Raw genomic sequence first — 24,493 nt, 5'->3', positions numbered from 1 at the left:
CCATGCTGGCCCTGCTGGAAGACCCTCCACTTGGAGAGACTCAAGAAGCTGCCCAAGGGGACACAGTTCAAGGACGTGGAGGTCCAAGCCACCAGGCTACCTGTCACCTACCCAGCAGCAGCAACAGCATAACCTAGCAGAGTCCATGGAGCCCAGACAGCCTCCTAGATGGACACAGCCTGGCTGAGGACCTTCATTTCAATCAGGGATTTGAATTTCTCATCTGCAAAATGGAGATGAAGACTGCACGCCCTGCCTCTGCCACAGCATGGCTGTGAGTGCCCTGTGAGTATCCTTGGGCAAAACCTGCCAGGTAGGGGGGGGCATTTTGGCTGTGCAGAGAGAGACAGGTCCATGCTTTTAGAAGATGCTCCCAGGAACAGTAGGAAAAATGCTCTGTGAGCTATCTGTACACAGCCAGAGCTCCGTGTATCTCTTGGTAGACTGTTCTGAAAGCTGCAAGTCTGTGTCGAGTGCTGTCCTGGAGCCGCTTCCAGTGACCCAGGGCGCAGCAGTGCCACAAGTGCAGCTTTACAGCCCAGGATAAGGGGGTGGATGGAGGACAGAATGTGACCGTGGCTCAAGGGCTAAGATTCCAGGGCAAATATGAGCCCCACAAAGGCATTCATTCATTCAGTCTATCAGTGACCCAACAAGCTCAGGTCTGGGTGAAGCAAAAGTGGCTGGGGAATTACCTGTTGACAGGTAGTTGGGCTGGATCACAGGGTGGTCATGGGGGTTGGCACTTCTCAGTTTGAGCCAGCCCACGCTTGTGCCCCGCATGGTCCCCACATGCACCTGGAAGAGCCCAGAGGAAGCGGTCAACCCCCAAGGTAGTCATTTAGAGATGCCCTGGTTTCCTGTGAGGTGGGACTAGACATCCAAAGTCAATTAAGAGCAGATGCATTTTGGCATCTTAACCTCTCCCCTGCCCCCCGCCCCTCAACAAGGCATCAAGCCACCTCAGTCGATCACTCCTGCTTCCTGGCTTTATACCTGATTGTTGGAAATGTTCAGGGCTGGCATTCCCTGGGCAGAGCTGGCCTCTCTGTCCATTTCTAGTACTCAGCACCCAGAGCCAGAGGCCCGAGCTTTGCTGTGCCCCATGCAGCCTGTCTCACTCTACCTCTGACCGCCCCCCCAGATGCTGAGCAGCTGGAGGCCCCCCACCCCGAAGGCCCTGCTGTGATGGGGAGACCGCCTGCCCACCTGGTAAGCCTCCTGCTGCGGGGGGACCCGCCCGTGGTCGATCACCTGGGACGGCAGGAAGTGGAACTGGATGTCCGGATGGGGGACCCCAGGCTGGCTTCGGATGAACCCCCCAGTTTCCAGATGGGCCGTGGCTCCATACCCTGAGGATCAGAAGACAACGATGAGGCAGAAGAGCAGTCCCGGCACGGCAGGTGGGCCAGACTCCCCTCCCGCGGGCAGTCCCCCTTCCTCTTCCGGCCCATGTTCCAGTACCTGGCCCCGCGTCCTCAGCCTTCCTCTTTCCCCTAGGTGGGCCCACCCAGCACTATGGCTTTCAGTATCAGCTCCATGCTGAGGGGCTTCAGCTTTGCCCCCCTGCCGACCCCACCACTGCCAACGCGACTGTGGGACTTGATGTCACATGGCCATCCCAAACCTACCCCAGCCCCCAACTACACTACACTACTATCACTGCAAGTCAAAAGTCAGAAAATCCTCTTCCCCATCACCCCCCACCACATCTGTTAGAGAGTCTCCATTTTCGGCTCCAAAATCAACTTCAGTCCACCTTCTCGGCACTACCCCCACACCCCAACCTCCATCCAAGCCCACATCACCCAAGTGGCGATGGCTGATGCCCAGCCTACCTCTGTGCCTCCTGCAGCCCGCCCATCACACACAGACCAGGATCAAGGTCAAGTCCCTCCTCCATCCAATCTCCACTGTTGCAGGAAGGGCCCCTTCCAAGGCCCAATAGTAGGCTCTTATCTAACTCTTGGAAGTGAATCGTCAGGGGAGACACACATACTGACAGAGCAGAAGACTGTATTGGGAAAGACCACACCTCCCAGCCCTGGCTGGAGAGCAGCGGGGTAAGGGGACCCAGGAGAACTGCTCTGCCACGTGGCTTGCAGTCCCAGGTTTTCTGGTCATAGGGTTAGTTTTGGGGTTGTCTCTGGCCAATCACTTTGCTTGGCGCATAGTCTGACTCTGGGTCCTTCCTGGTGGCGTCTGCATCTCTCAGCCAAGATGGATTCCAGAGTGAAGGATTCTGGGAGGTTGGTCTTCTCCTCCTTCTTAGGTCCCCCCTCCTGAATCCTTCTGGTTATTTTTCAGTGGCAACACCATGTTCCTTATTGAGACCTCCTGTTGTGAGACAACTGAGGCAAGTGGTCATCATGTGCCTGGCCAAGGCAGGTGGTTTCGGTCTCAGGCCCTAGAAGGGGTCCTTCTTCCTGCAACAATTGACTGGTAGGATCTCTTCTTTGCTATGACTGACTGACATCCGGACCCTCAGGGATCAGCTTGCCTGCTGATGGACCAAACCCAGCAGCCAGCACTGGGACCCTATAAATGTCCCTGGTCTCCTCCTGATGTGGACGACTGGCCAGAGCTTCCTGACCAGGTAAGGAACGAGAGACTTCACTGGCCTGTTTTCCCTTCCCTCTCTCTTTCCTCCTATCCTATTCTTCTGGTCCTGGATGCAGGAGTCTAGTGGAAGAGCCTCAGTTATCTGAGGGCTGGAGCATGATCACCTTCTGTGGTCAGGGACCTTGAGTTATCTGGTATCTGGTGGGGCTGAGTTCCCGTCCTCCCTTTCTGTAAGCCCAGGGGGAAAGTCCTGTCACATCTGGGTGTCTGCAGGTGGCATGAGACGTCTAAGGCCACCCCTTAGTTTCTGTTGGTCAGAACTCAAATTGGAAGTTCTGCATCTCTGTAGGAGGTTTTCTGAGAACCTTCAATCTTGTATTTAAGGGAGTGTCTGATTAGGACAGCCAGGCCTATATGTGTTTTATATTTTACATTCTGTGTTGTGATCTGTGATGGCCATTCTGCCTTCTGAAATAGGAAATTCTGATTCTGTTCCATTGCAAGGCCCCCTTGGGAGAATTTGTCTTGACTGAAAAGGTTTTAGCTATAAGCCTGTGATTAAGAGAAGGATATTTTATTATAACACTGTGTGGCCAGAATATTCTTTAGATTCCAGAGAAAACCTATTTAGGTGAAACTCTTGGAAATTCCAAAACTGGTTCTTTTTGCATATACAGTTAGAAAAGGCAAGCGTGATATAGTATCTTTTAGAATTCTGACCCTGAGATAACAATTCCTTCTAGGAGAACTTGGTTTTCTCACCATGTACCTTAACAGATCCTGAAGGCCTTGGTCCTGAGATAGATGCGGGTGGGTGGGGAACCTTTTAAACTATACTTACTCCAACTATTATTCATAAATTAGTGAGTTTTAGAATACCCAATTCATGATTAAGTTTAGAAAATGAACCTGTGAGATCTCTGATTGTGTGTGTATATATATATATATATATCTCCTTATGTTTGGATGGTATTATCAAAATTAATTCATCAATGAGCTCTACTTAAGAAAATTAAGCACTTATATAAATTTTCAAAACTACAGAAAGGAATTGGCAAGAATTAATTTCAGGTTCATGTGAACTGGGGACTAGTATTAGATTAATATCTGATTTTAAACTTTGTTAATTTAAATAGATATGACTTTAGAGTCATCAAGTTATATGACTTGTATTAAACCAAGGTATGGAGAAAGAAATGGCAACCCACTCCAGTGTTCTTGCCTGGAGAATCCCAGGGACAGAGGAGCCTGGTGAGCTGCCGTCTGGGGTCCCACAGAGTCAAACACTACTGAAGCAACTTAGCAGCAGCAGCAGCAAACCAAGGTATTATAAGATCTTATTATATCTATTACAAATTTGTCAGCAAGGAAAGTCACATGGCATGATGAAATTTTATAAGTGAGTTAAATGCGAGATAAGAGCTTTTGGATGAATGTCTGAATGTCTACTTAAGGATAATCTTTCTAGATATTTGAAAATTTGCTTGAAATTTAGAGCTGTTCTAAATTAAGTGATGGACATTTATTGAAGAGTTAAGTCATCCCCAAATAAGACACTGAAACATCCATTATTAACCTTAATAAACAGAGAAGGTATTTGGGGTGATTAATGAATATGTTTGGTGTCATCCTGACATGTTCTCTGTAAGAAAGCAAATGTTTTTAGGAATTATCACTAGCATTTATGTTCACTGATCTACAGAATCCTAATGTAAAAGATAATTCATAATTGCTTGCCTCTTAGTTTTTACTAGAAATTAAGGTTTTTAAAGAGTTCAGCACTCTAAATGTGTAATTAAAGCTAATAGAAATAATAAAAGTGGCATTTCAGTATACAGTAGGAAAAGAGGATGTGTATTGTCAGTGAAGAAGGTATGAGGAATGGAACTGCATTTTATTAAAAGAAAAGAGACTCTGACAGCTGGTTGTTTCTCAATGAAGAAGAAAATGGAGGACAAACTAATATGGATACAGAAAGTAATAGAGGGTTTGTGGATCATCAGGATTGGCTAGGTTTAAAGTAAAGTTAATTTTGTTGTTAAAAGTAGGTTGGTACAGACTGGTTTTCTCTCTTAAAAGGGCAAAGTTTCCTTGGAATGCTGCTTTTGATAACAGATTGTGTGAGTTTTTGTGCCTTTGCATGCTAAGTTGCTTCAGTCATGTCCGACTCTCTGTGACTCCATGCACTGTAGCCTACCAGGCTCCTCTGTCCATGGGATGCTCCAGGAAAGAATACTGGAGTGGGTTGCCATTTCCTCCTCCAAGGGCATCTTTCCAGGGATCACACCTGTATCTCATACGGGTCCTGCATTGGCAGGTGAGTTCTTTACCACTAGCACCACCTGGTAAGGGATCTGTATTTGCTTTCTTCCCCCTTGTATTTACTTTTAAATTTTTAATTGGAGGATAATTGCTTTACAAAGCCTTGCTGGTTTCTGCTGTATGTATACACACAGCCCCTCCCTCCCACCCCTGTGCTATATAGCTGCTATTGAACTCATGTCAGTGCTGCTCCCGCAGCTCGTCCCTTCCCCTCCTCCACACACTGTGTATTTGCTTCTGAGATCTCCTGTAACTTTGGTTAAGGAGGAAGTATTATCTCACAGTGATGTATGATCTTATTTGACCAAGTGTTTTGAAACCTTTTGACAAACTTTCCAAATATCAAAATTTAAAGTCTGTCGAAACATTACTAGATTTTAATATGTGCTTTCCAAGAAAAAAAACCTTCCCCACAAACTAATTATGACTTAACAGCAGTTTTCTAAATTGTACCTTTGTAAGCAGAATTCAAACACTTCTTTCTCTGTAGCCAATTCCTCTAGAGATTGGAAACTCTTAGGTTCCCAGCAGCTTTATCAGGTAAATTAGGAAGGCCACCTCCTAATTGGTGCAGGAATCAAGGTATTTTACGGACCTCAAAAAGGGAGGAATTCACCTAAATCTGTGACAAGGCCATGGTGTGCCTTTTCTGGCCTAGGGGGCTATCTTAATCAATTAATCAGACTTAATTTTAAATCAAGATATCTTGATTTGGTTATATGTGATAAAAATGAGGGTAATTTTAGAAAGAGACTTCTGTGGATATCAAATTCTAATTTATTTATTGAGGGTATGTGTTCACTAAGACTCACTTCCAGATAGTTCCTTGCTGTTATGTTAATTGTTGCAAATTTAATTGAATTATTACAATGTTTCCTTTTAAGTTTTTTTCTGAAGCTTAATTTTTAGTAATCTGTTTTTGGATGAACATTGGACACTCCGTGATCTGCAACAGGAAGTTAACACCAGGTACGGTCATTTAAACTTAAAGGCTCCTTATGTTGGGGACTGTGACACCATACTAGGGTTGACCAACCTAGTAACTCTAGGAAACTGGGCTGGATGCCCTGTGGACAATGCCGGTATATAATTTCCCTAAAAGGTAAGGGCTGGTATACAACAGACAGACAAAGTCAGATGAACTGAGACAGGCTGGGCTGCACCTAATGGAAATTCTTAAATTTTTACTTACGACCTTACTAACACTGCTAGCTATGTTGTTTATGTTGCCTGTTTTACAAAATTGTTTTCCTACACTACCAAATGTGTGACTGAGCCTCTGATAAGGTGATGACATGTAGTTCCATATGAGACCAGTGATGGTAATACTGTAACTCCAGATATGGGAAGAAGTATATTAGCATCATCCCTCCTAGCTTTAATCTAACTCGAGAGTATTTTACCACAAATCACCTCCCTCATTCAACTAAAATTTTCTACACTAGTATCAAAAAGACCTAACAAAACTATATTTTCTCTCATTCCTCACTAACCTCACCATAGCATATCTGTTTTTAGTCACCACGAGTTACCTCTATAATAAATACACCACCAATAAGCAATAGCCAACCAGTAACAACTACTAATCAAGAATCATAGCTATACAACACTGCGATTCCCATAGCCTCCTCACAGCAAGTCCAGAGTCACCTCTATCATAAATCACTCAATCTAGTCTGTTAAATATAATCTCTACTTTCTCACTTTTTAAAACATAAAATGCCACTGAAAACTCTATCATCAACCCTGAAAGAAATATACCTAAAACAGTCCCTAACATTAGAGACTCAAACTGCAGGATACTGCTCAGTAGCTGTCATATAAACAAACACAACCAACATCCCCCCTAAATAAATAAAAAAATACTGTAAAATCTGAAAATGAGCCACAAAAATTCAACACAATCCCACAACCACCACCCACAATCATCCCAAGTCCACCATAAATAGGTCAAGGTTTTGAAGAAAACCCCACAAAACAAATTACAAAAATAGAACTTAAAAAATACAATATATGTTAACATTATTCTCACATGGACTCTAACCATGGCCAATGACAAGAAAAATCATCATTGTTATTCAACTATAAGAACACTAATCACCATCATCTGAAAATCACACCCATTAATACAATGTACTTATTGCTCTTCCAGCCCCATCAAACTTTTCACCATGGAAATTTCAGTTCCTACTGGGCATTTGTTCAGCATTACACATATTAACAGGCTTATTTCTAGCAGTACATTACATATCAAACACAATAACCACTTGCTCATCACTTACCTAGTCAATGTTAGCTGGAGAAGGCAATGGCACCCCACTCCAGTGCTCTTGCCTGGAAAATCCCATGGATGGAGGAGCCTGGTAGGCTGCAGTCCATGGGGTCGCAAAGAGTCAGACACGAATGAGTGACTTCACTTTCACTTTCATGCCTTGGAGAAGGAAATGGCAACCCCACTCCAGTATTCTTGCCTGGAGAATCCCAGGAACTGGGGAGCCTGGTGGGCTGCCATCTATGGGGTCACGCAGGGTGTGACACGACTGAAGCGACTTAGCAGCAGCAGCAGTTAATGTTAGTTAGCCAACACATCGACTACAGGTGAGTTATCTAATATCTACATGGAAACGGGCCCTCCATATTTTTTATTTGCCTGTTTCTTCATGTAGGATGAGGGTTCTATTATGGATCCTATACTTTTTTAGAAACTGCACTTTGTTAGAATCACCTTACTATTTACAGTCATAGCCACAGCATTTATAGGCTGTATCTTACCTTGAGAACAAAATTGTTCTGAAGGGCAACAGTTATTATTGACCTCCTCGCAGCAATTCCATATATCAGCGCAAGTCTCACTGAAAGCATCTGAGCTGGCCTTTCAGTAGAGAAAGCGGCTCTTAGACAATCCTTCACTTTCCGTTCTATTCTCCCATTCATGACTGCAGCACTCACAGCTGTCCACCTACTATTCCTTCACGACACAGGATCTAATGACCCCACGGGAACCTCATAGGACACAAAAACCCCCTTCACCCCTACTATGCAATCAAAGACATCTTAGGGGCCTTATTAGGAGTTCCAGTGCTACTAATGTTGGTGCCTGACTCACTAGGAGACCCCGATAACAACACACCCTATCAAGCCAGAGGGGTACTCAGTATTTGCATCGCAGTCCTGCTTTCAATCCCCAGTAAACTAGCAGGGGTGTGGGCCCTGATCCTTTCAGTCTTAGTTCTAGCACTCTTCCCAATGCTCCATACATCTAAAGAACACAGCGTAACATTTCAAACTCTCAGCCAAAGCCTATTTTTGAGTACTAGTAGCAGACCTCTTAACACTAACATGAATTCGAGAACAACCCATAGAATACCCCTTCATTATTGTCAGACAACTAGCATCTATTTTATATTTCTTTTTAATTCTAGTACTAATGCCAATAACTAGCATCACTGAAAAATAATTTCCTAAAATGAGTAGTCTTTTCAGTGTATCTATTATCCTGGTCTTGTAAACCAGAAAAGGAGAATAACACATCTCTCTAGGAAGAAGTTCCAGCTCCACCATCAGCACCCGGAGCTGAAATTCTATCTACAGTATACCCTGAAATTTTGTTATGGGACATTTACAACATTATTAAGTACCTGTGAGTATTAAAATAACCTCTTTTTACCATAAACTATGTACTATGCATATATGCACTCTGACTTCAATATGTACATACATATCGTATCACACATAGTGTATATACGTGTTATAACATGCATTATTTACCCCATGTTTATGAGCATGTACTTTGTTTTATTGACAGTACGTAGCACATATTACTAATCATACATAGCACATTAAATCAAATCACTTTTAGTCCATATGAACATCACATCCAATAGACTGCGAGCTTAGTCAGCAGCTGTGTGAAACCACCAGTCTGCTCGGCAGGCGTCCGTCTTCTCTCTCCAGGCCCATGACTTGTGGGGGTTTCTACCAGTGAACTTTATCAGACACCTCACCGAAAACTGCCCACCTCTTTCCACTTAAATAAGACATCTTGATGGACTAACCAGCCATGCTCACACATAACTGTGATTTCAATGTTTTAAGGGATGCTGTGACTCAGTTGTGGCCTTAACACAGTCAAATGAATTGTAGCTGGACTTTAATTGAATGTTATTTACCAACATGATCAATCAAAAGGTGTCACTCAGTCAATGCGTTCAGGACATAAGGAAATTAGATACACCACGTGTACACGCACCAAACAAGTTCATGACCTGTTTAACAACCCCCCTTAACCACCCCCACGCTAAATCCCATGCTCTAAGTAACCCTGCCAAAACAAGGCAAAAACATATAAATACATAGAATTAGCTGTCTACTCAATAAACATGAGTAACCTAATGCTCAAAATTAGATAGGCCTAGAAAATAAACCCCAATCATACCAATAAACTACCTAGATGTTTGCCATCTATATAGACAGACATTTCCCTAGCTCTATTGACCATTTTCATGAAAATTTTAACAACATATCCCACAGAAACCACATAAAACAGCTATATATATTATTTCACTATGCAAAAATACCTTGTTAATGTAGCTTAAAATCTAAAGCAAGACACTGAAAATGCCTGGATGAATTTGCCAACTCCATGAACACATAGGTTTGGTCCCAGACTTTCTCTTAACTTTTAATAAAATTATACATGCAAGCATCTGTGCCCCAGGAAGAATCTAAATCACCAAGATTAAAGGGAGCAGGCATCAAGCACTAATATTAGTAGCTCATAACTTAGACTTGCTTAACCACACCCCCACAGGAAATAGCAGTGATAAAAAGTAAGCCATAAACAAAAGTACAACTAAGTTATATTGAGTAGGGTTGGTAAATCCTGTGCCAGCCACTTCAGTCATATAGTTAAATTAACAGTGATATAAAATAAAGTTAAATTTTAACTAAGCTATAAGAAGTCATAACTAAAATAAAAACAGACTACAAAGGTGACTTTAGTATTTCCTGACTACACAATGGGATTACATACCCCGCTATGCTTAGCCCTAAACTCGAATAATTACAAGATGAAATTATTCACTAGAGTACTACTGGCAACAGCTTAAAACTCAGAGGACTTGGTGGTGCTTCCCACTCCTCTAGAGGAGCCTATTCAATAATCGATAAACCTCAGCAACCCTTGCTAATTAAGCCTATATACTACCCTCTTCAGCAAACCCTAAGAAAGAATAAAAGTAAGCCTAATTATCATACATAAAAACATTAGATCAAGATGTAACCTATGGGGTGGGAAGATATGAGCTACATTTCTATTTCAAGAATCTATTTCTCCATTACACAAAAAAGTTTTTATGAAAACTTAAAAACCAAAGGATTTAGTAGTAAATTAAGAAGAGAGTACTTAACTGAATAAGGCCATGAAGCATGAAAATACCATCCATCACTCTCCTTAAGTGTTATAAGAACTTCCTATAATGTGTTAGCAAATACTAATACCAACAGAGGAGACAAGTCCTAACAAGGGAAGCATGCTGGAAAGTGTGCTTAGATAAAGCATAGCTCAAATAAAGCACCTAGTTTATACCTAGGAGATTTCGTAATTTATGACTATGTTGAACTAAATCTAGCCCAACACCCTTTCTCCATATCTACTAATATAAGGAGACTAAATGTTGAAGGAATGTTTTATTTAAAGTATGGGAGACAGAAATTTAAAATATCCTCTGGTGCTATAGAGAAAGTACCATAAGGGAATGATGAAATAAGCGTTACAGGAACAAAACGTGAAGTTTACTCTTTGTACCTTTGCATAATGACTTAACTAGCAAACATTTAACAAAGAGAAGTTAAATACCCTGAAACCAGATGAGCTACTTATTAACAGTTTATTAGAACAAACTCATCTATGTAGCAACATTCGAGGAGATTTGTAAGTAGAGGTGACAAGCCTAAACAAGCTTACTGATAGCTGGTTGTCTAGGAAAAGAATCTCAATGCAACTTTAAAAATAACCAAAAAGACCAGAGATGTTAATGTATTTTTAAATGTTAATCTAAAAAGGTACAGCTTTTTAGGAATGGATAATGACAAACGACACCACAGTTGTTAAAAAGCAGCCACCATAAGAAAGCATTCAAGCTCAGCAACAACTTCACCTTAATATTAATGCCATCACAAGCAAATCAACTCCTAGATTCATACTGGACTAATCTACTGGCCAACAAAGGTAATAATATCAGTAGCAAGAAGTATTTTTCCTTGCATAAGTTTACATCAGTAACTAATAAAATACTGATAATTAACAGTATATAATATAACTCAACATTAAATTACTTACAGTGTGTGTGTGTTAGTGAGTCGTATCCGACTCTTTCCGACCCCATGGACTGGGGCCTGCCAGGTCTTCTATCCATGGGATTCTCCGGGCAAGAATACTGGAGTGGATTCCCATTCCCTTCTCTAGGGGATCTTCCCAACCCAGGGGTCAAACCCGGGTCTCCCACATTGCAGGCAGACACTTTACCATCTGAGCCACTGATATGGGCTAAGTTATTTACTAACACACTGTTAATCCAAGGAAATGCACTGTTAATCCACAGGCATGCACTCAAGGAAAGGTTTTAAAAAGTCAAAGGAACTTGGCAAACACAAACTCCGCCTGTTTAGCGAAAATCACTTCTAGCCTAACTAGTTTTAGAGGCACTGCCTGCCCAGTGACAACTGTTAAAACAGCCAGTTTCCTGACCATGCAAAGGTAGTATAATCTTTGTTTTCTACATAACTTGAATGAATGGCCACTTGAGGGTTTTACTGTCTCAGTGAAACTGACCTTCCCATGAGGAGGCAGGAGTAACAGAATAAGATCCTGTGGAGCTTAATTAATTAACCCCCCAAAACCTAACTAAACCACCAAGGGATAACAAAATTTTGTATGGGTTGATAATTTTGATTAAAGTGACCTCAGAAAACAAAAAAAATCTTCTGAGCAATTACAGTCTAGACTTACCAGTCAAAACATTATCACTTACTGATCAAAAAAACTGACCAATGGAACACGTTACCCTAGGGATAACAGCACAGTCCTGTTCTAGAGTTCATACTAACAACAGGATTTACAACCTCGATACTGACTCAGGGCACTCCAATGGTGTAAGGGCTATAAAAGGTAAAAAGTCCTACGTGATCTGAGTTCAGACTGGAGTAATCCAAGTTGGTATCTATCCCATATATATTACTTCAAGTATGAAAGCACAGAGAAATAAAGGCCCACTTTACAAAGCACCTTAAAACCAATTAATATATAATCCTAATTTAATTAACACATAAAAAATACTACCCGAAACCAGGGCTTGTTAAGGTGGCAGGGTTTAATTGCATAAAATTTAAACTTTTATAACTAGAAGTTCAAATCCTCTCTTGAACAAAATGTTTATAATTAGTATCTTAATACTTATTATCCCCATTCCTCTAGCTGTAACATGCCTAACATTAAATGGATGAAAAATTTTAGGTTATATGTAACTTCAAAAAGGGCCAAATATTGTAGGACCAGGTGGCCTATTACAGGCTTCTGCTGGTGCAAATTATTTACTAAAGAACCGCAACAACCAGCTACATCCTGAATTTCCACATTTAACACTGCACCAGTCCTAGTCCTAACCATATGAATTCCCCAACCCATACCCTACCGCCTTATTAATATATATCTAGGAGTATTATTTGTATTCGCAATTAATAATATCAAGCCTAGCTGTATGCTGTATACTCCACTTTATGATCTGATGGGATTCCAACTCTAAATATGCATTAATCTGAGAAGCTCTATGAGCAGTAGCACAATTTCACAAGAAGTAACACTAGCAATTATTCTTTTATCAGTCCTCTTAAGAAATGAGTCTTTTACCCTCTCTCAACCTTCATCACAACACAAAAGTATCTATGAAAAAATTTCCCATCATGACTCTTAGCTGTCATATGACTTCTTTCCATTCTTACAGAAACTAACCAAGCCTCATTCAACTTAATAGGAAAATCTGAACTTGTATCAGGCTTCAATGTAGAATATGCAGCAGGCCCATTTGCCACATTTTTCTTAGCAAAATACACCAACATTATCATCAACAATATGAAACATTTTCTCAACAATCCTATTTCTGGGATTGTTCCATAACCCCTACTTACCAGAACTGTACACAATGAACTTTACTATCAAAACACTTATTACTAACAATTTCTTGCCTATGAATTCAAGCATCCTGCCCTCGATTCCAATATAATCAACTAATCCATTTACTCTGGAAAAATTTCCTACCGCCAATGCTAGCCCTATGCATAGGATACATCTCAGTACCTATTATAACACCAAGCATCACAAGTGTAAGATATATGTCTGAAAAGAGTTACTTTGATAGAGTACATAATAGAGGTTTAAACCATCTTATTTCTAGAATCATAGGAATTGAACCTACCCTTAAAAATTCAAAATCCTGTGTGTTACCACATTACACTATATTCTATAGTAAGGTGAGCTACCAGGCCCGCCCATACCCTGAAAACATTGGTTTATATCCTTTCTGTACTAATAAAATCCCATTATCTTTATCATTATCCTAACAACCATTATCTCAGGAAGCATGACTGTAATAACCAGCTCCCACTGACTACCTACCTGAATTGATTTTGAAGTAAATATACTAGCCATTATTCCCACTATAATAATTTAAAAAAAGGTAACCTACGAGATATAGAAGCATCCACTAAATATTTTCTAACCCAAGTCACTACATCAATATTTCTTATAATAGCCATCTGTTATCACTAACATGTTATACTGTGATTAATGAACTATTATAAGAAACTTCACTCCAATAGCATCTAGAGTAAAAACAATAGCTCTAACCATAAAACTAAGACTATCTCTTAGGGAGTATGGGATTGATATGTACACGCTACTATATATAAAATGGATAACCTACAACAAGAACCTAGTGTATAGCACATGGAACTCTGCTCAATGTTATGTGGCAGCCTGGATGGGAGAGGAGTTTGGAGGAGAATGGATGCATGTATATATATGGCTGAGTCCTTTTGCTGTTCACCTGAAATGGCTATACTCCAATAGAAAAGGGAACTTTTTTTTTTTAAAGAGGGATGTATATTAGCAAAAAAGGACTGCTGAACCATTTCACACCAGTTAGAATGGCTATCATCAAAAAGACAAGAAATAAGAAGTAGTGGTGAGGATGCAGAGCAAAGGGAACCCTGTTGCCCTGTTGGCAGGATTGTAAGTTGATACATTCACTGTGGAAAACAGTATGGAGGTTCCTCAAAAAATTAAAAAGAGAACTACCCTATATATGACCCAACAATCCCACTTCTGGGTCTACATCTGAAAAAGATGATAGTGGGATCTCAAAGAGATACCTGTACTCCTATGCTCACTGCTGCACCGTTCACAAGAGCCAAGGGATAGAAACAACCAAAATGTCCATTGAGGGAGTAATGGATAAAGAAACTGTGGTGTATATATATCCAGTGAAATGGTGTTCAGTCACGAGAAAGAAGGAATCCTGCCATGTGTGACAATGTGGATGGATCTTGAGGGCACTGTGGTAAGAGAAAGAAATCAGAGAAAGACAAATACTGTATATCACACCTATATGGAATCTAAGAAAGTTGAACTCATGGAAACAGTAGAATGGTGGTTGCCAGCAGCTACAGGGTGAGAGAATATGAGGAGATGCTGGTCAAAGACTACAAACTTCCAGTTATAAAATGAGTAAGTTCCGGGGATATAACATACAGCAGGGTGACTGCGGGTGACAATACTGTTACTAACAGAGTAAATCTTAAACGCTCTCAATGCATGCACACACACACATAAGCACACACAAAAGATAATTATGTGAGGTGATATGTTAACTAACTTATTGTGATAATCATTTTCTAGTGTATATGTATATCATGTTGTACACCTTAAACTTAAACCTTATGTGTCAGTTACCTATAAAGAAAGCTGCAAATAGGAAAAGAAAAACTAAGACTACCTCCAATCCACTTCTGTGTACCTGAAGTTACATAAGGTATCTCATTAACAGCAGGCTTAATCTTATTAGCATGACAAAAACTTGCATCCTTGTCAGTATTACTCCCAAATCTCACCATGTCTCAGCCTAAACCCAGTATTATCATATCTATACTACTTATTGTAATTGGAGGATGAGGTGGACTAAACCAAACCCAACTACAAAAAATTACAGTTTACTCATCAATTGCTCACATATAGGGTAAGACCCATTATATTGCATAACCCAACTATAACAATCCTAAACCTATACTTTATAATAACACTTACCATATTCGTACTATTCATTTACAGCTCAGCTCACCACGACACTATCACACACACAAAACAAAATACCCATTATTACAACCTCCATTCTCATCACACCATTATCAATAGATCTTTCCACCACTATCATGCCAAAATGAATAATCATTCAAGAAATAACAGTATTATTTTACCCATTCTAATAGCTATCACAGAGTTACTCAACCTGTACTTCTACACACAACTCACATATTCTACAGCACTATATTTCCCTCCATAAATAATATAAAAATAAAATGACAATTTGATTTTACAAAACAACTTTCCTACCAACAGTAATCATATTATCCACAACAATCTTACCCCTTACACCAGTCCTTTCAGAAATGGGCTAGGAATTGGAAGTTATACAAACCAGGAGCCTTCAAAGCCCTAAGCAAGTATAATTTACTTAATTCCTGCTCATTGAAGACTGCAAGACTCTATCCTACATCAGCTGAATGCAAATCAAACACTTTAATTAAGCTAAATCCTTACTGGATTGGTGGGATTACACTTCCCACAAAACTTTCAGTTAACAAGTAAATACCCTAGTCAACTGGCTTCAATCTGCTTCTCCCTACTTCTCCTGCTGCCAGGAAATAAAAAAGGCGGGGGGGCACAGAAGCCGCAACAGAATTGAAGCTGTATTCTTTGAATCTGCGATTCAATAAGCAAAATTCATCACAGGACTAGGCAAAAAGAGGACTCCATCCCATCTTTAGACATACAGTCTAATGCTTACTCAGCCATTGTATCTTATGTTCATAAACCACTGACTATTCTTAATTGGCCATAAAAATACTGGTAAGTTATACTTACTGTTTGGTGCTTGGGACTTGTTAATTTGTGCTGGAACACTGCTTGGAGATGATCACATTTACAATGCAATTTTAACAGCCCAGACATTTGTAATAATTTTCTTTATAGTTATGAGTATTGCAATTGGAGGCTTTGGGCACTGACCAGAGCCACTAATGATTGGGGCACCTGATACAGCCTTTCCCTGTATAATGTAAGCTTCCAATTACTCCCACCCTCCTTCCTACTTCTACTTGCATCATCATCAATAGTTGAAGCCAATGCCAGTACAGACTCAACTGTATATCCACCCTTAGCTGGAAACGTGGCTCACACTGGAGCTTCAGTAGACCCTACCATCTTGTCCCTACATCGAGAGGGTATTTCCTCAATTTTGGGTACTTTTAATTTTACTACCATTATAAATATAAAACCACCCACTATATTCCACCATTATTTTGTGTGACCAGTTTTAATTATAACTATATTGTTGCTATGGTTATTGTTTAGTCACTAAGTCATGTCCGACTCTTTGCAATCCCATGAACTGCAGTGCACCAGGCTTCCCTGTCCTTCACTATGTCCCAGAATTTGCTCAAGCTCATGTCCATTGAGTTGGTGATGGTATCCAACCATCTCTTTGCTACTATTAGCATTACCTGTATTAGCAGCTGGGATTACCATGTTATTAACAGACGAAACCCTAAACACAATCTTTTTTTCACTAGGCAGGAAGGAGGTGAGCCAATAGTATATCAACACCTATTCTGATTCTTCAGACACCTTGAAGTTTATATTCTGATTTAACCTGCATCTGGAATAATCTTGCATATTGTAACATATTATTCAGGAAAGAAGAGCCTTTGGGATATACGGGTATAGCATGAGCCATAATATCAACTGGATTCTTAGGAGTCACTGTATGAGCTCACCATATGTTCCAGCAGTATAGATGTTGACACACAAGTATATTTTACATTAGCCACTATATTTATTGCTGTTCCCACAGGAGTGAAAGTATGTAGTTGACTAGCAATCCTTCATGGAGGTAATATCAAATGATCTCCTGCAATAATAGTGAGCCCTAGGCTTCATTTTTCTTTTTACAATAGGTGGATTACAGGTATTGCCCTAGCTAACTCATCACTACACACTGTCCTTCACGATACATATTACGTAATTGTACACTTCCACTATGTATTATCTGTAGCAGCAGTATTCGCTATTATGGGAGATTTTGTATATTGATTCTCACTGTTCTCAGGATATACACTCAACATGAAGCAAAACTTTACTTTGTAATGATATTTGTAGGTGTAAATATAACCTTCTTCCCACAACATTTCCTAAGTCTACCTGGAATACCATGACAATATTCTGACAACTCAGATACATACAGAACGTCAAATACTAACTGCAGTAATATTAGTAATTTTCATAATTTCAGAGGCATTCACATAAAATGAGAAGTCTCAACGGTAGAGTTAACATACCTCCTGGGAGAATGTGGACGGGGCCAAAAGAGGGAGGAGCCGACAACCTCCCAGAATCTTTCACGCTGGAATCCATTCTGGCTGAGATGCGCATGTCACCAGGAAGGACCATGAGTCAGATTATCAGCCAAGCAAGATGACCAGCCAGAGACAGCCCAGAAACTAACTCCTTACCTTAAAACCCGAGACTGTGAGCCATGGAGCAGGGCAGTTCTCGTGGGCTCCCTTCCCAATAAAGTCTTTTGCTGTGTCAGCACGTCTGTCTCCGCAGACAACTCATTTCGGAGAGCCCACTCGGGGGCCTTGGAAGGCCCTGCGACACCTGCGCCGCGGCCTCCTCACAGTGCTGCAGTCTCCCTGGCCAACACATTTGTTCTTCAAACACCCGAACGCCTGTCCCAGGGCCTCTGCCTGTATTCCTTCTGACTAGCAGGCCCCACGCCACCAATCTCCAGTTTAACATCCTGATTATTCCTTCACTGTACTTAAAGCTGAGCATGTTCAGTTTCTGTCCATTGTCTCCACCTGAGCGTAAACTCCCTAAGAAAACCTCCCTTATTAGCACTTCTCACCATGTAGCTCAGAACAGAAGGGTGTGAGGAATGCGTGCTGAGCAAATGAGTAAGATTTCAGCTAGAAACCAAGTGGAAAATGCCGAGAGATGAAGCTGATTCTGTAGTCCAGCATCAAGTGCCCTTTCTCCTGGCCCCTGGGCCCCGACCATGTCCAGGACGAGTCCATCCCCGTCCAATCGTCAGGAGGAGCAGCACCAGCCCCTGCAGAGACTCACCTTGGGCAAGTCCTGTGTGTGGTGTCTGGTCCTCACACCAGCCTTCCACGCAGGAACTGTGTATCCCCGTTTTGCAGATGGGAAAACTGAGGCTCACAGAGCTGACATGAATGGCACAGTTACGCTTTGAACCAGAAACCTGGAGCCACAGCCTGTGCTAGGTACGTCAAGAGGGAGGCCATGCTGCCCACAGACCATCTCTCCCAAAGTCATGGATGAGCACACCCACCTGTGAACTTCCAGAGCCACTCCAGGCCGATCCAGGCCTTCCTCAGGGGCTTCTGTGCAGAGTGGAGGGTGATGGGGCGGGTGCATGCCTGCTGGATATACACCTCCAGGTGGTCTTGGAGGTTCTGGCCAACTCCTGAAACCAGAGGGGATGGTTAGGAAGACGTCTCTCAAAGGGGCTTGCTTGGCTGGCCTCTCAACATCCCCCTGGTTTTGAAAACTCTCCTCCTTCATCCACTTATGTGCCAGGCCAGCTCCTGCTCATTCCCAGGAACCCCATTCCCGCACTCCCAGCCGCGTCTGGCCCTCTCGGATGCTGCCAGAGCTGCCTGCCCCTGCCCCTCGCTCCCAGGGTACCACCTGTAACCACCCAGGTGCCTTCCTGCCAAGCAGTCCTCCCCCCAGGCCTGTAGCTGGCACTGCTCAGTCAGCTGCCCCTGGCTGGGGAAGGAGGGAAGCAGGCCCGTCATGCTGAGCCCATCCAAGCTCAAGGGGACGCTGGCAGTTCACTGCCATGGACCAGCACTTTCACAGGCCTCTCACAATAAAGCCTCCGGCCCTCTTATAAATAAGCAGTTTGATTTGGCAGAGACACCTCTGGGGCGCAGCAGGGAAGGGGGCTCACCAGGAAGGTGGCACACCACCGGGATGCCCAGTTTCCTGAGGTCGTCGGCATTGCCCACTCCCGACAGCATGAGCAGCTGCGGAGAGTTGATGGCCCCTCCACTCAGAATCACCTCCTTGCTGGCATAAGCCTGGAAGAGGCAGAGGGCCACGCAGGTCATGCTTCCCTTCCAGGAGCGCCCATCAGCACCGTGAGAACATGGCCTTGGCAGGACCGCTTGGGGATCCTGCTCAAGGCCCAGAGGGAGGAAGCGGATGCTCAGGGCGCCACTAGGGGAAGGGTGGGTGCAGGTACAGCGTGCAGGGTGGGTGTGAGCATAAATATTCTGATATTTTCTGCCACAGCCAGAAAGTAATGATGGTCCTGAAATAAGTACTGTAGTGCTTAAATGAGATAAAGGAAGCAAGCACTCAAACGAGCAGTTTAAAATGAAGCCTGTGGTGAGGCAGATCTTCACATGGGATGCAGGACAGTCCTCACACGCTGCTAAGTGGAACACAGCTCAGTGCAGAGATACGGAGTGTGATCACAGATATGGCTCTTACCTGAGCTGAAAGTCACTCAGTCATGTCCGACTCTTTGTGACCTCGTGGACTGTAGCCTGCCAGGCTCCTCTGTCCATGGAATTTCCAGGCCAAGAATGCTGGAGTGGGTTGCCTTTTCCTACTCTAGGGGATCTTTCTGACCCAGGGATCAAACTCGGGTCTCCTTCATTGCAGGCAGATTCTTTACCATCTGAGTCACTAGGGAAGCCCAATATGGTTTTTAAAGCCTCTAACATAAACCTATCAATTTCTGGACAAGTGTGGAAGGCAGTAGCAGACAGGTTCAGGAGGGTGCTCATGCCAGAACATCATCAGCCGGTGGCCAGACTGGGGCTCCCTCCCTTCTAACAGGCCACTGCCTCCTGCCAGGCCTGGGGACAGTCTCTCAGGCTGTTGCTAGCAGCCGCTCACTCCTTATCACCATGTTGATGGAGACAAGATCATGACTCCTGCCCAGCCACACTGACGGTGACCTCGGGGTCACTGCCTGCTCCCTCCCAGCCAAGTGAGCTGCTCAGGCCTGGTGGTAATTCACTCACCCTGTGGCTCTGGCCGTTCTTGATGTACTCCACACCCACCGCACGGGTGCCTTCAAACAGAACCCTGCTCACAAACGTCTGGGTCTCGGCTGTGAGGTTGGGGCGGCTCAGTGCTGGGTGCAGGTACGCGCAGGCCGTGCTCCAGCGCTTGCCTGCAGAACAGAGCAAGATCAGTCAAGCCCACGCCAGTTCCCTGGTTACCGGTCATACAGGGGGAGGTAGCTAAGGACAGGATTAAGAGCCAGTTTGCCCTTCCCCTGACTGTAAGCTCTGTCTTCAAAGGAAGACTGAGACCCAGATGCCCTGTGCAACTGAAATCCACATCAACCTGGGGCCCCTGGATGCAGGTGGGCATCCTCTCATCCTTGAGAGGATGAGATGACAAAGGCCAGGAGAGGCTGATGATGAGAGTCCTGGGTCCAACCTGGCTGTGCCTCCGCTCTGCTGCCAGCAAGGCCAGTCACTGCTCTGTGCCTTAGCATACCCTTGTGTAGGCTCTGAAACCTGGGGCTATGTGGCCGGAGAGCTGACTCTTCATTATCCACATCAAATGGGACCAGAGGATGCCTAAGGTGTCGCCACCTCCCGGTCACTTCTCACTGGCTTTGGGTGGTATCCTGTGGGCTCTCGCCGGTGCAATCTGTCACATCCTCTCCACCTCAAACCAGCCCGAGTTTGTCCACACTTACTGACCACGACCGGGTGCGGGGCGGGGGCTGGAGGGATGGGGCTGTGATAGAACAGCTTCTCGTTTTTAAAGGAGGAACCTGGGAGACAGGGAATCAGGAGGCTCGCACCTACCTTCGTGGATGGTCATGTCCATCCAGCCGAAGCCCTCTTGCTGGAAGCCGTTCATGTCCTCGGTGAGGGGGTAGCCAGCCTGCTGTGCCGCCTCCAGGAACGCGCGGTGCAGCGGATGGCCGCTCTTGCCCCGGGACACGCGCAGGGGCCCGTCGCCGCCGCGGTACCTGCCGGCGCCCAGCTCGTGCGCCTGCGCCCTGCGGAAGTAGGGCAGGCAGTGCGCGTAGCCCCAGCCCGCGGCGCCCTGGCGCTGCCAGCGCTCGTAGTCCTCGGCGTGCCCGCGCACGTAGACCATGGCGTTCAGCGACGACGAGCCGCCCCAGACGCGGCCCCGCGGCCAGTACAGCACGCGGCCGTCCAGGCCCGCCTGCGGCTCGGTGTGGTAGCACCAGTTGTACGTGTCGTCGCACAGGTTGGCCACGAGGGCCGCGGGCATGTGGATCTTCCACCGGAGCCGCTTGCTCCCCGCGTACACGTCCTTGGGCCCGGCCTCCAGCAGCAGCACACGCTGGTCAGGGTCCTCCGTGAGCCGGCCGGCCAGCACGCAGCCGGCGGAGCCCGCACCCACCACCACGTGGCTGTATTCGCCCCGGCTCCGCGGACGCTTGCTGGCCAGAGCGCGGAGGCCCCGGGGGCCCTGCGTCCCCAGGGCTCCCCATGGGCCCAGGCAGCCTCCCCGCCAGCCTCGCAGGACGCACCACATGCTTCCAGCCCAAGTTCTCTTACTTCCACCGAGGGAAATGTGATGATTCACTTGCCCTAAACATAGAAAAAGAGGGTTTGCAAAGTTTAACTCGGCATGCACGTACAGAACCGGTGCCCGCCTGGCGCTGGGTGTGGCAGGCCTGGGTGGCACGTTCCTGGGGAACCAGGAGGAGCGAACACAAGCAGGAATATCAGTCCTGGGGATCAGCGCCAGAAGCGACAAACCCAGGGCTGGGGGCACAGGAGGCTCCTCTCCACCTGCGGGGCGTGGTCCCCAGAAAGGCTTCCCTGACATCCGTCCAGGAACCTGGAGGTGGGGGCAGGACTGTACCTGCCAGAAAGCAGGGGCCTGAGGGCTGTCCATGTTTGCCCTGACTCCTCATCCACTCAAGACGGAGAAAGTCGCTGAGGCCCCACCACATGCCAGGCACCATGTGGTCCTCTCTAGGAATACCCAGAGAACAAGACATCTGCCCTCAAAACTGATGGTCTGGGACCTGGGAGACAGACAAGACTTATATAAATAACCAAATTAAGGTCAAGGTGAGAGGCTGGAGACTATAGCTTACAGCCTTTGACCTGAGGGCCCCAGAGTGCAGGAGAAGGGTTTGCAGCAGGGGATGGGGTCAGCGCCACAATCTTCAAAGATCACTCTGTCCAGCGCCAGAGTTTTAACAAACGTCGGGAACTTCTGGAGGGTCCTTCCCCAACAATGTTCACCTCGATTCCAGCATGCTCAGCACACACGGGGAGAAGAGCCACGACATCCGTCAGGACCTGCGCTGACACAGGACCTCTGAGCAACTGAGGCACACAAGGCCTGCCCAGGACTGAGGCCGGATCGGAGAACTGGAAACGCTCAGTAAACCCTGAGAACTCCCCACCTCTTCTACAATCCTGCGCCAAGTCCCCAGCAGCCTACTGCAGGAAGCAGGCTAAGAAGAGAGTGGAGAGAGAAAGATTCCAAACCCCCCCACCCCCACCCCCTTCCTGCAAGCACAGGAGACCAGCAGGGCCTCCTAGAAACTAAATCTGAAGCAGGTATACTGAGAACCTTCCAGTGTTTCAGGCCACATGCTAGCACAAGGCAGCAGCAGCCCACTGCTCAACTCCCAACTGGGCTGACTTCAACACTCACACTGATGACCTGACAGAATAAAAGGCAGGGATAGACACTGTTCACCCTCCAGTCCCTATTATCCTGTTACACACAAGGTCATGCATATGTAAGAAAGGTCCCGCATACTCATTATAAAGAGAAAAGTAGTGAACAGAAGCAAATCAAGGGGGTGACCCATCCAAGATGGTACAACTATCACAGACTTCAAAGTAACAAAGTTTAAAGTTCTGAAAGATTTAGCTGAAAAGGTGGACATGTTGAACAGATAGGCAATTTCAGCAAAAAGTTGACAATAAAAAAAGGCACAACTGCTACAAATTATAAAAAAAAAAAATTACCAGAGATAAATAATTTGACCGGAAATGGCAGAGAAACAAGTGAAACTGAACATCAGGTTAGTAAAAATTATCCAATGGAAATACAAACAGAAGAAAGAGTGAAAGAACAGAACAGAACAGCTGAGAGCTATGGGATGAGACCAAACCATCTAAAGTATACACAGCTGGAGTCCAAGCAGGAGGAGAGGGATTCAGGGAAAAAGAGGAGGCGGGGAGAGGAGGAGCAGCAGAAGGGGAAGGGGAGAGGCGGGGAGGGAGAAGGACAGAGGGAGCACAGGGGAGAAAAGATATCTGAAGAGATAATTGCTTAGACTTCCAAAAATTAATACTAGACAAAAATATCACAGATTCAAGAAGCTTAGAACATCCCAAGCAAGATTAATAGAACGAGAAACACACCTAAGGTATATCAAACTGCTGAAATCCCAGATCATCAAAGGAGCCAGCCCCCTGTGAAAACATATGTACAGAGGAATAAATTTAAGAGTGCCTTGCAACTTCTTATCAGAACACATACAACCCAGTGGGAGGGGGGTCTGGGGGAGAATGGATACACGCATATGGATGGCTGAGTCCCTTCACTGTTCACCTGGAACTATCACAACATTGTTAATCAGCTATACCCCGATACAAAATAAAAAGCTAAAAGAAAAAAAAAAAAACTCAGATATGATCTTTTGGATGTTTTATACCACCCTGTTGAAAATCACTGAATTAAATACATTAGTGTCATAGCATTAAAAAAAAAGAAAAAAAGAAACATACAATCTAGGATCAGATCAAGATGGTGGGGGAAAGCAAGAAAATCATGTAATAGTAGGATCAAAGGAGAAAAACAGAAAAACAAAGGAATCGAGACAAAAGTTGGGCCCCCAGGAAGGAGCTGTGAAACATGATGTTTCTGCCTCACTGGTGCAGTGATCTGCCTAGACAGATGGGAAGCCTCGGGGCCTCAGAGGAGAGCACGGTAGCCAGCTTGCACAAAACGGAGCAGAGAAAGACCCGCAGAGACAATGGGTGCCACCACCCAGCACTCCCTGGCCTGAGACATTCATCCTCTGGCGTGGGTGGGGGCTGGGTGCTGTGGCTCTGGCTTCAGAGACCAGACCTGGAGCAAGGACTGGGGTTGGCTGTGTGGTGACAGCCTGAGCGGGTAGGGAAGAAGCCTCTACCTGCCAGAGAGTCAAGGGACCATTGTTGGGGGGCATACAAGGTACCACACAACTGCACTCATTTCACATGCCAGCTCGGT

At 44.6% G+C, this 24,493-nt stretch overlaps 1 protein-coding gene and 1 pseudogene across 5 annotated transcripts in view; one reads left to right on the top strand and one right to left on the bottom strand.

Annotated features, from left to right (window-relative positions):
* The window catches only part of CHDH (choline dehydrogenase), an 89,177-nt gene that overhangs the window by 5,151 nt on the left and 59,533 nt on the right, over positions 1-24,493 (bottom strand). For 4 of the 5 annotated variants that reach the window (XM_070455916.1, XM_070455915.1, XM_070455918.1 and 1 more), the window contains 6 exons: positions 21,079-21,837; positions 20,278-20,429; positions 19,194-19,323; positions 18,570-18,704; positions 1,210-1,352; positions 696-798 (listed from right to left, as the gene is read on the bottom strand). In XM_070455916.1, coding sequence (XP_070312017.1) covers positions 696-798; positions 1,210-1,352; positions 18,570-18,704; positions 19,194-19,323; positions 20,278-20,429; positions 21,079-21,781 — 1,366 coding nt within the window. In that variant the 5' untranslated portion in view covers positions 21,782-21,837. The remainder of the gene's footprint in view (positions 1-695; positions 799-1,209; positions 1,353-18,569; positions 18,705-19,193; positions 19,324-20,277; positions 20,430-21,078; positions 21,838-24,493) is intronic. The other variant, XM_070455920.1, reaches the window with a different exon arrangement.
* On the top strand, positions 1,373-18,575 carry LOC110132547 (cytochrome b-like; annotated as a pseudogene).

This window comes from Odocoileus virginianus, chromosome 26 (assembly GCF_023699985.2).
Source record: "Odocoileus virginianus isolate 20LAN1187 ecotype Illinois chromosome 26, Ovbor_1.2, whole genome shotgun sequence".
Taxonomy (NCBI): domain Eukaryota; kingdom Metazoa; phylum Chordata; class Mammalia; order Artiodactyla; family Cervidae; genus Odocoileus; species Odocoileus virginianus.
The sequence above is the reverse complement of the archived record's forward strand: the minus strand, read 5'-3'. Positions and strand labels throughout refer to the sequence as shown.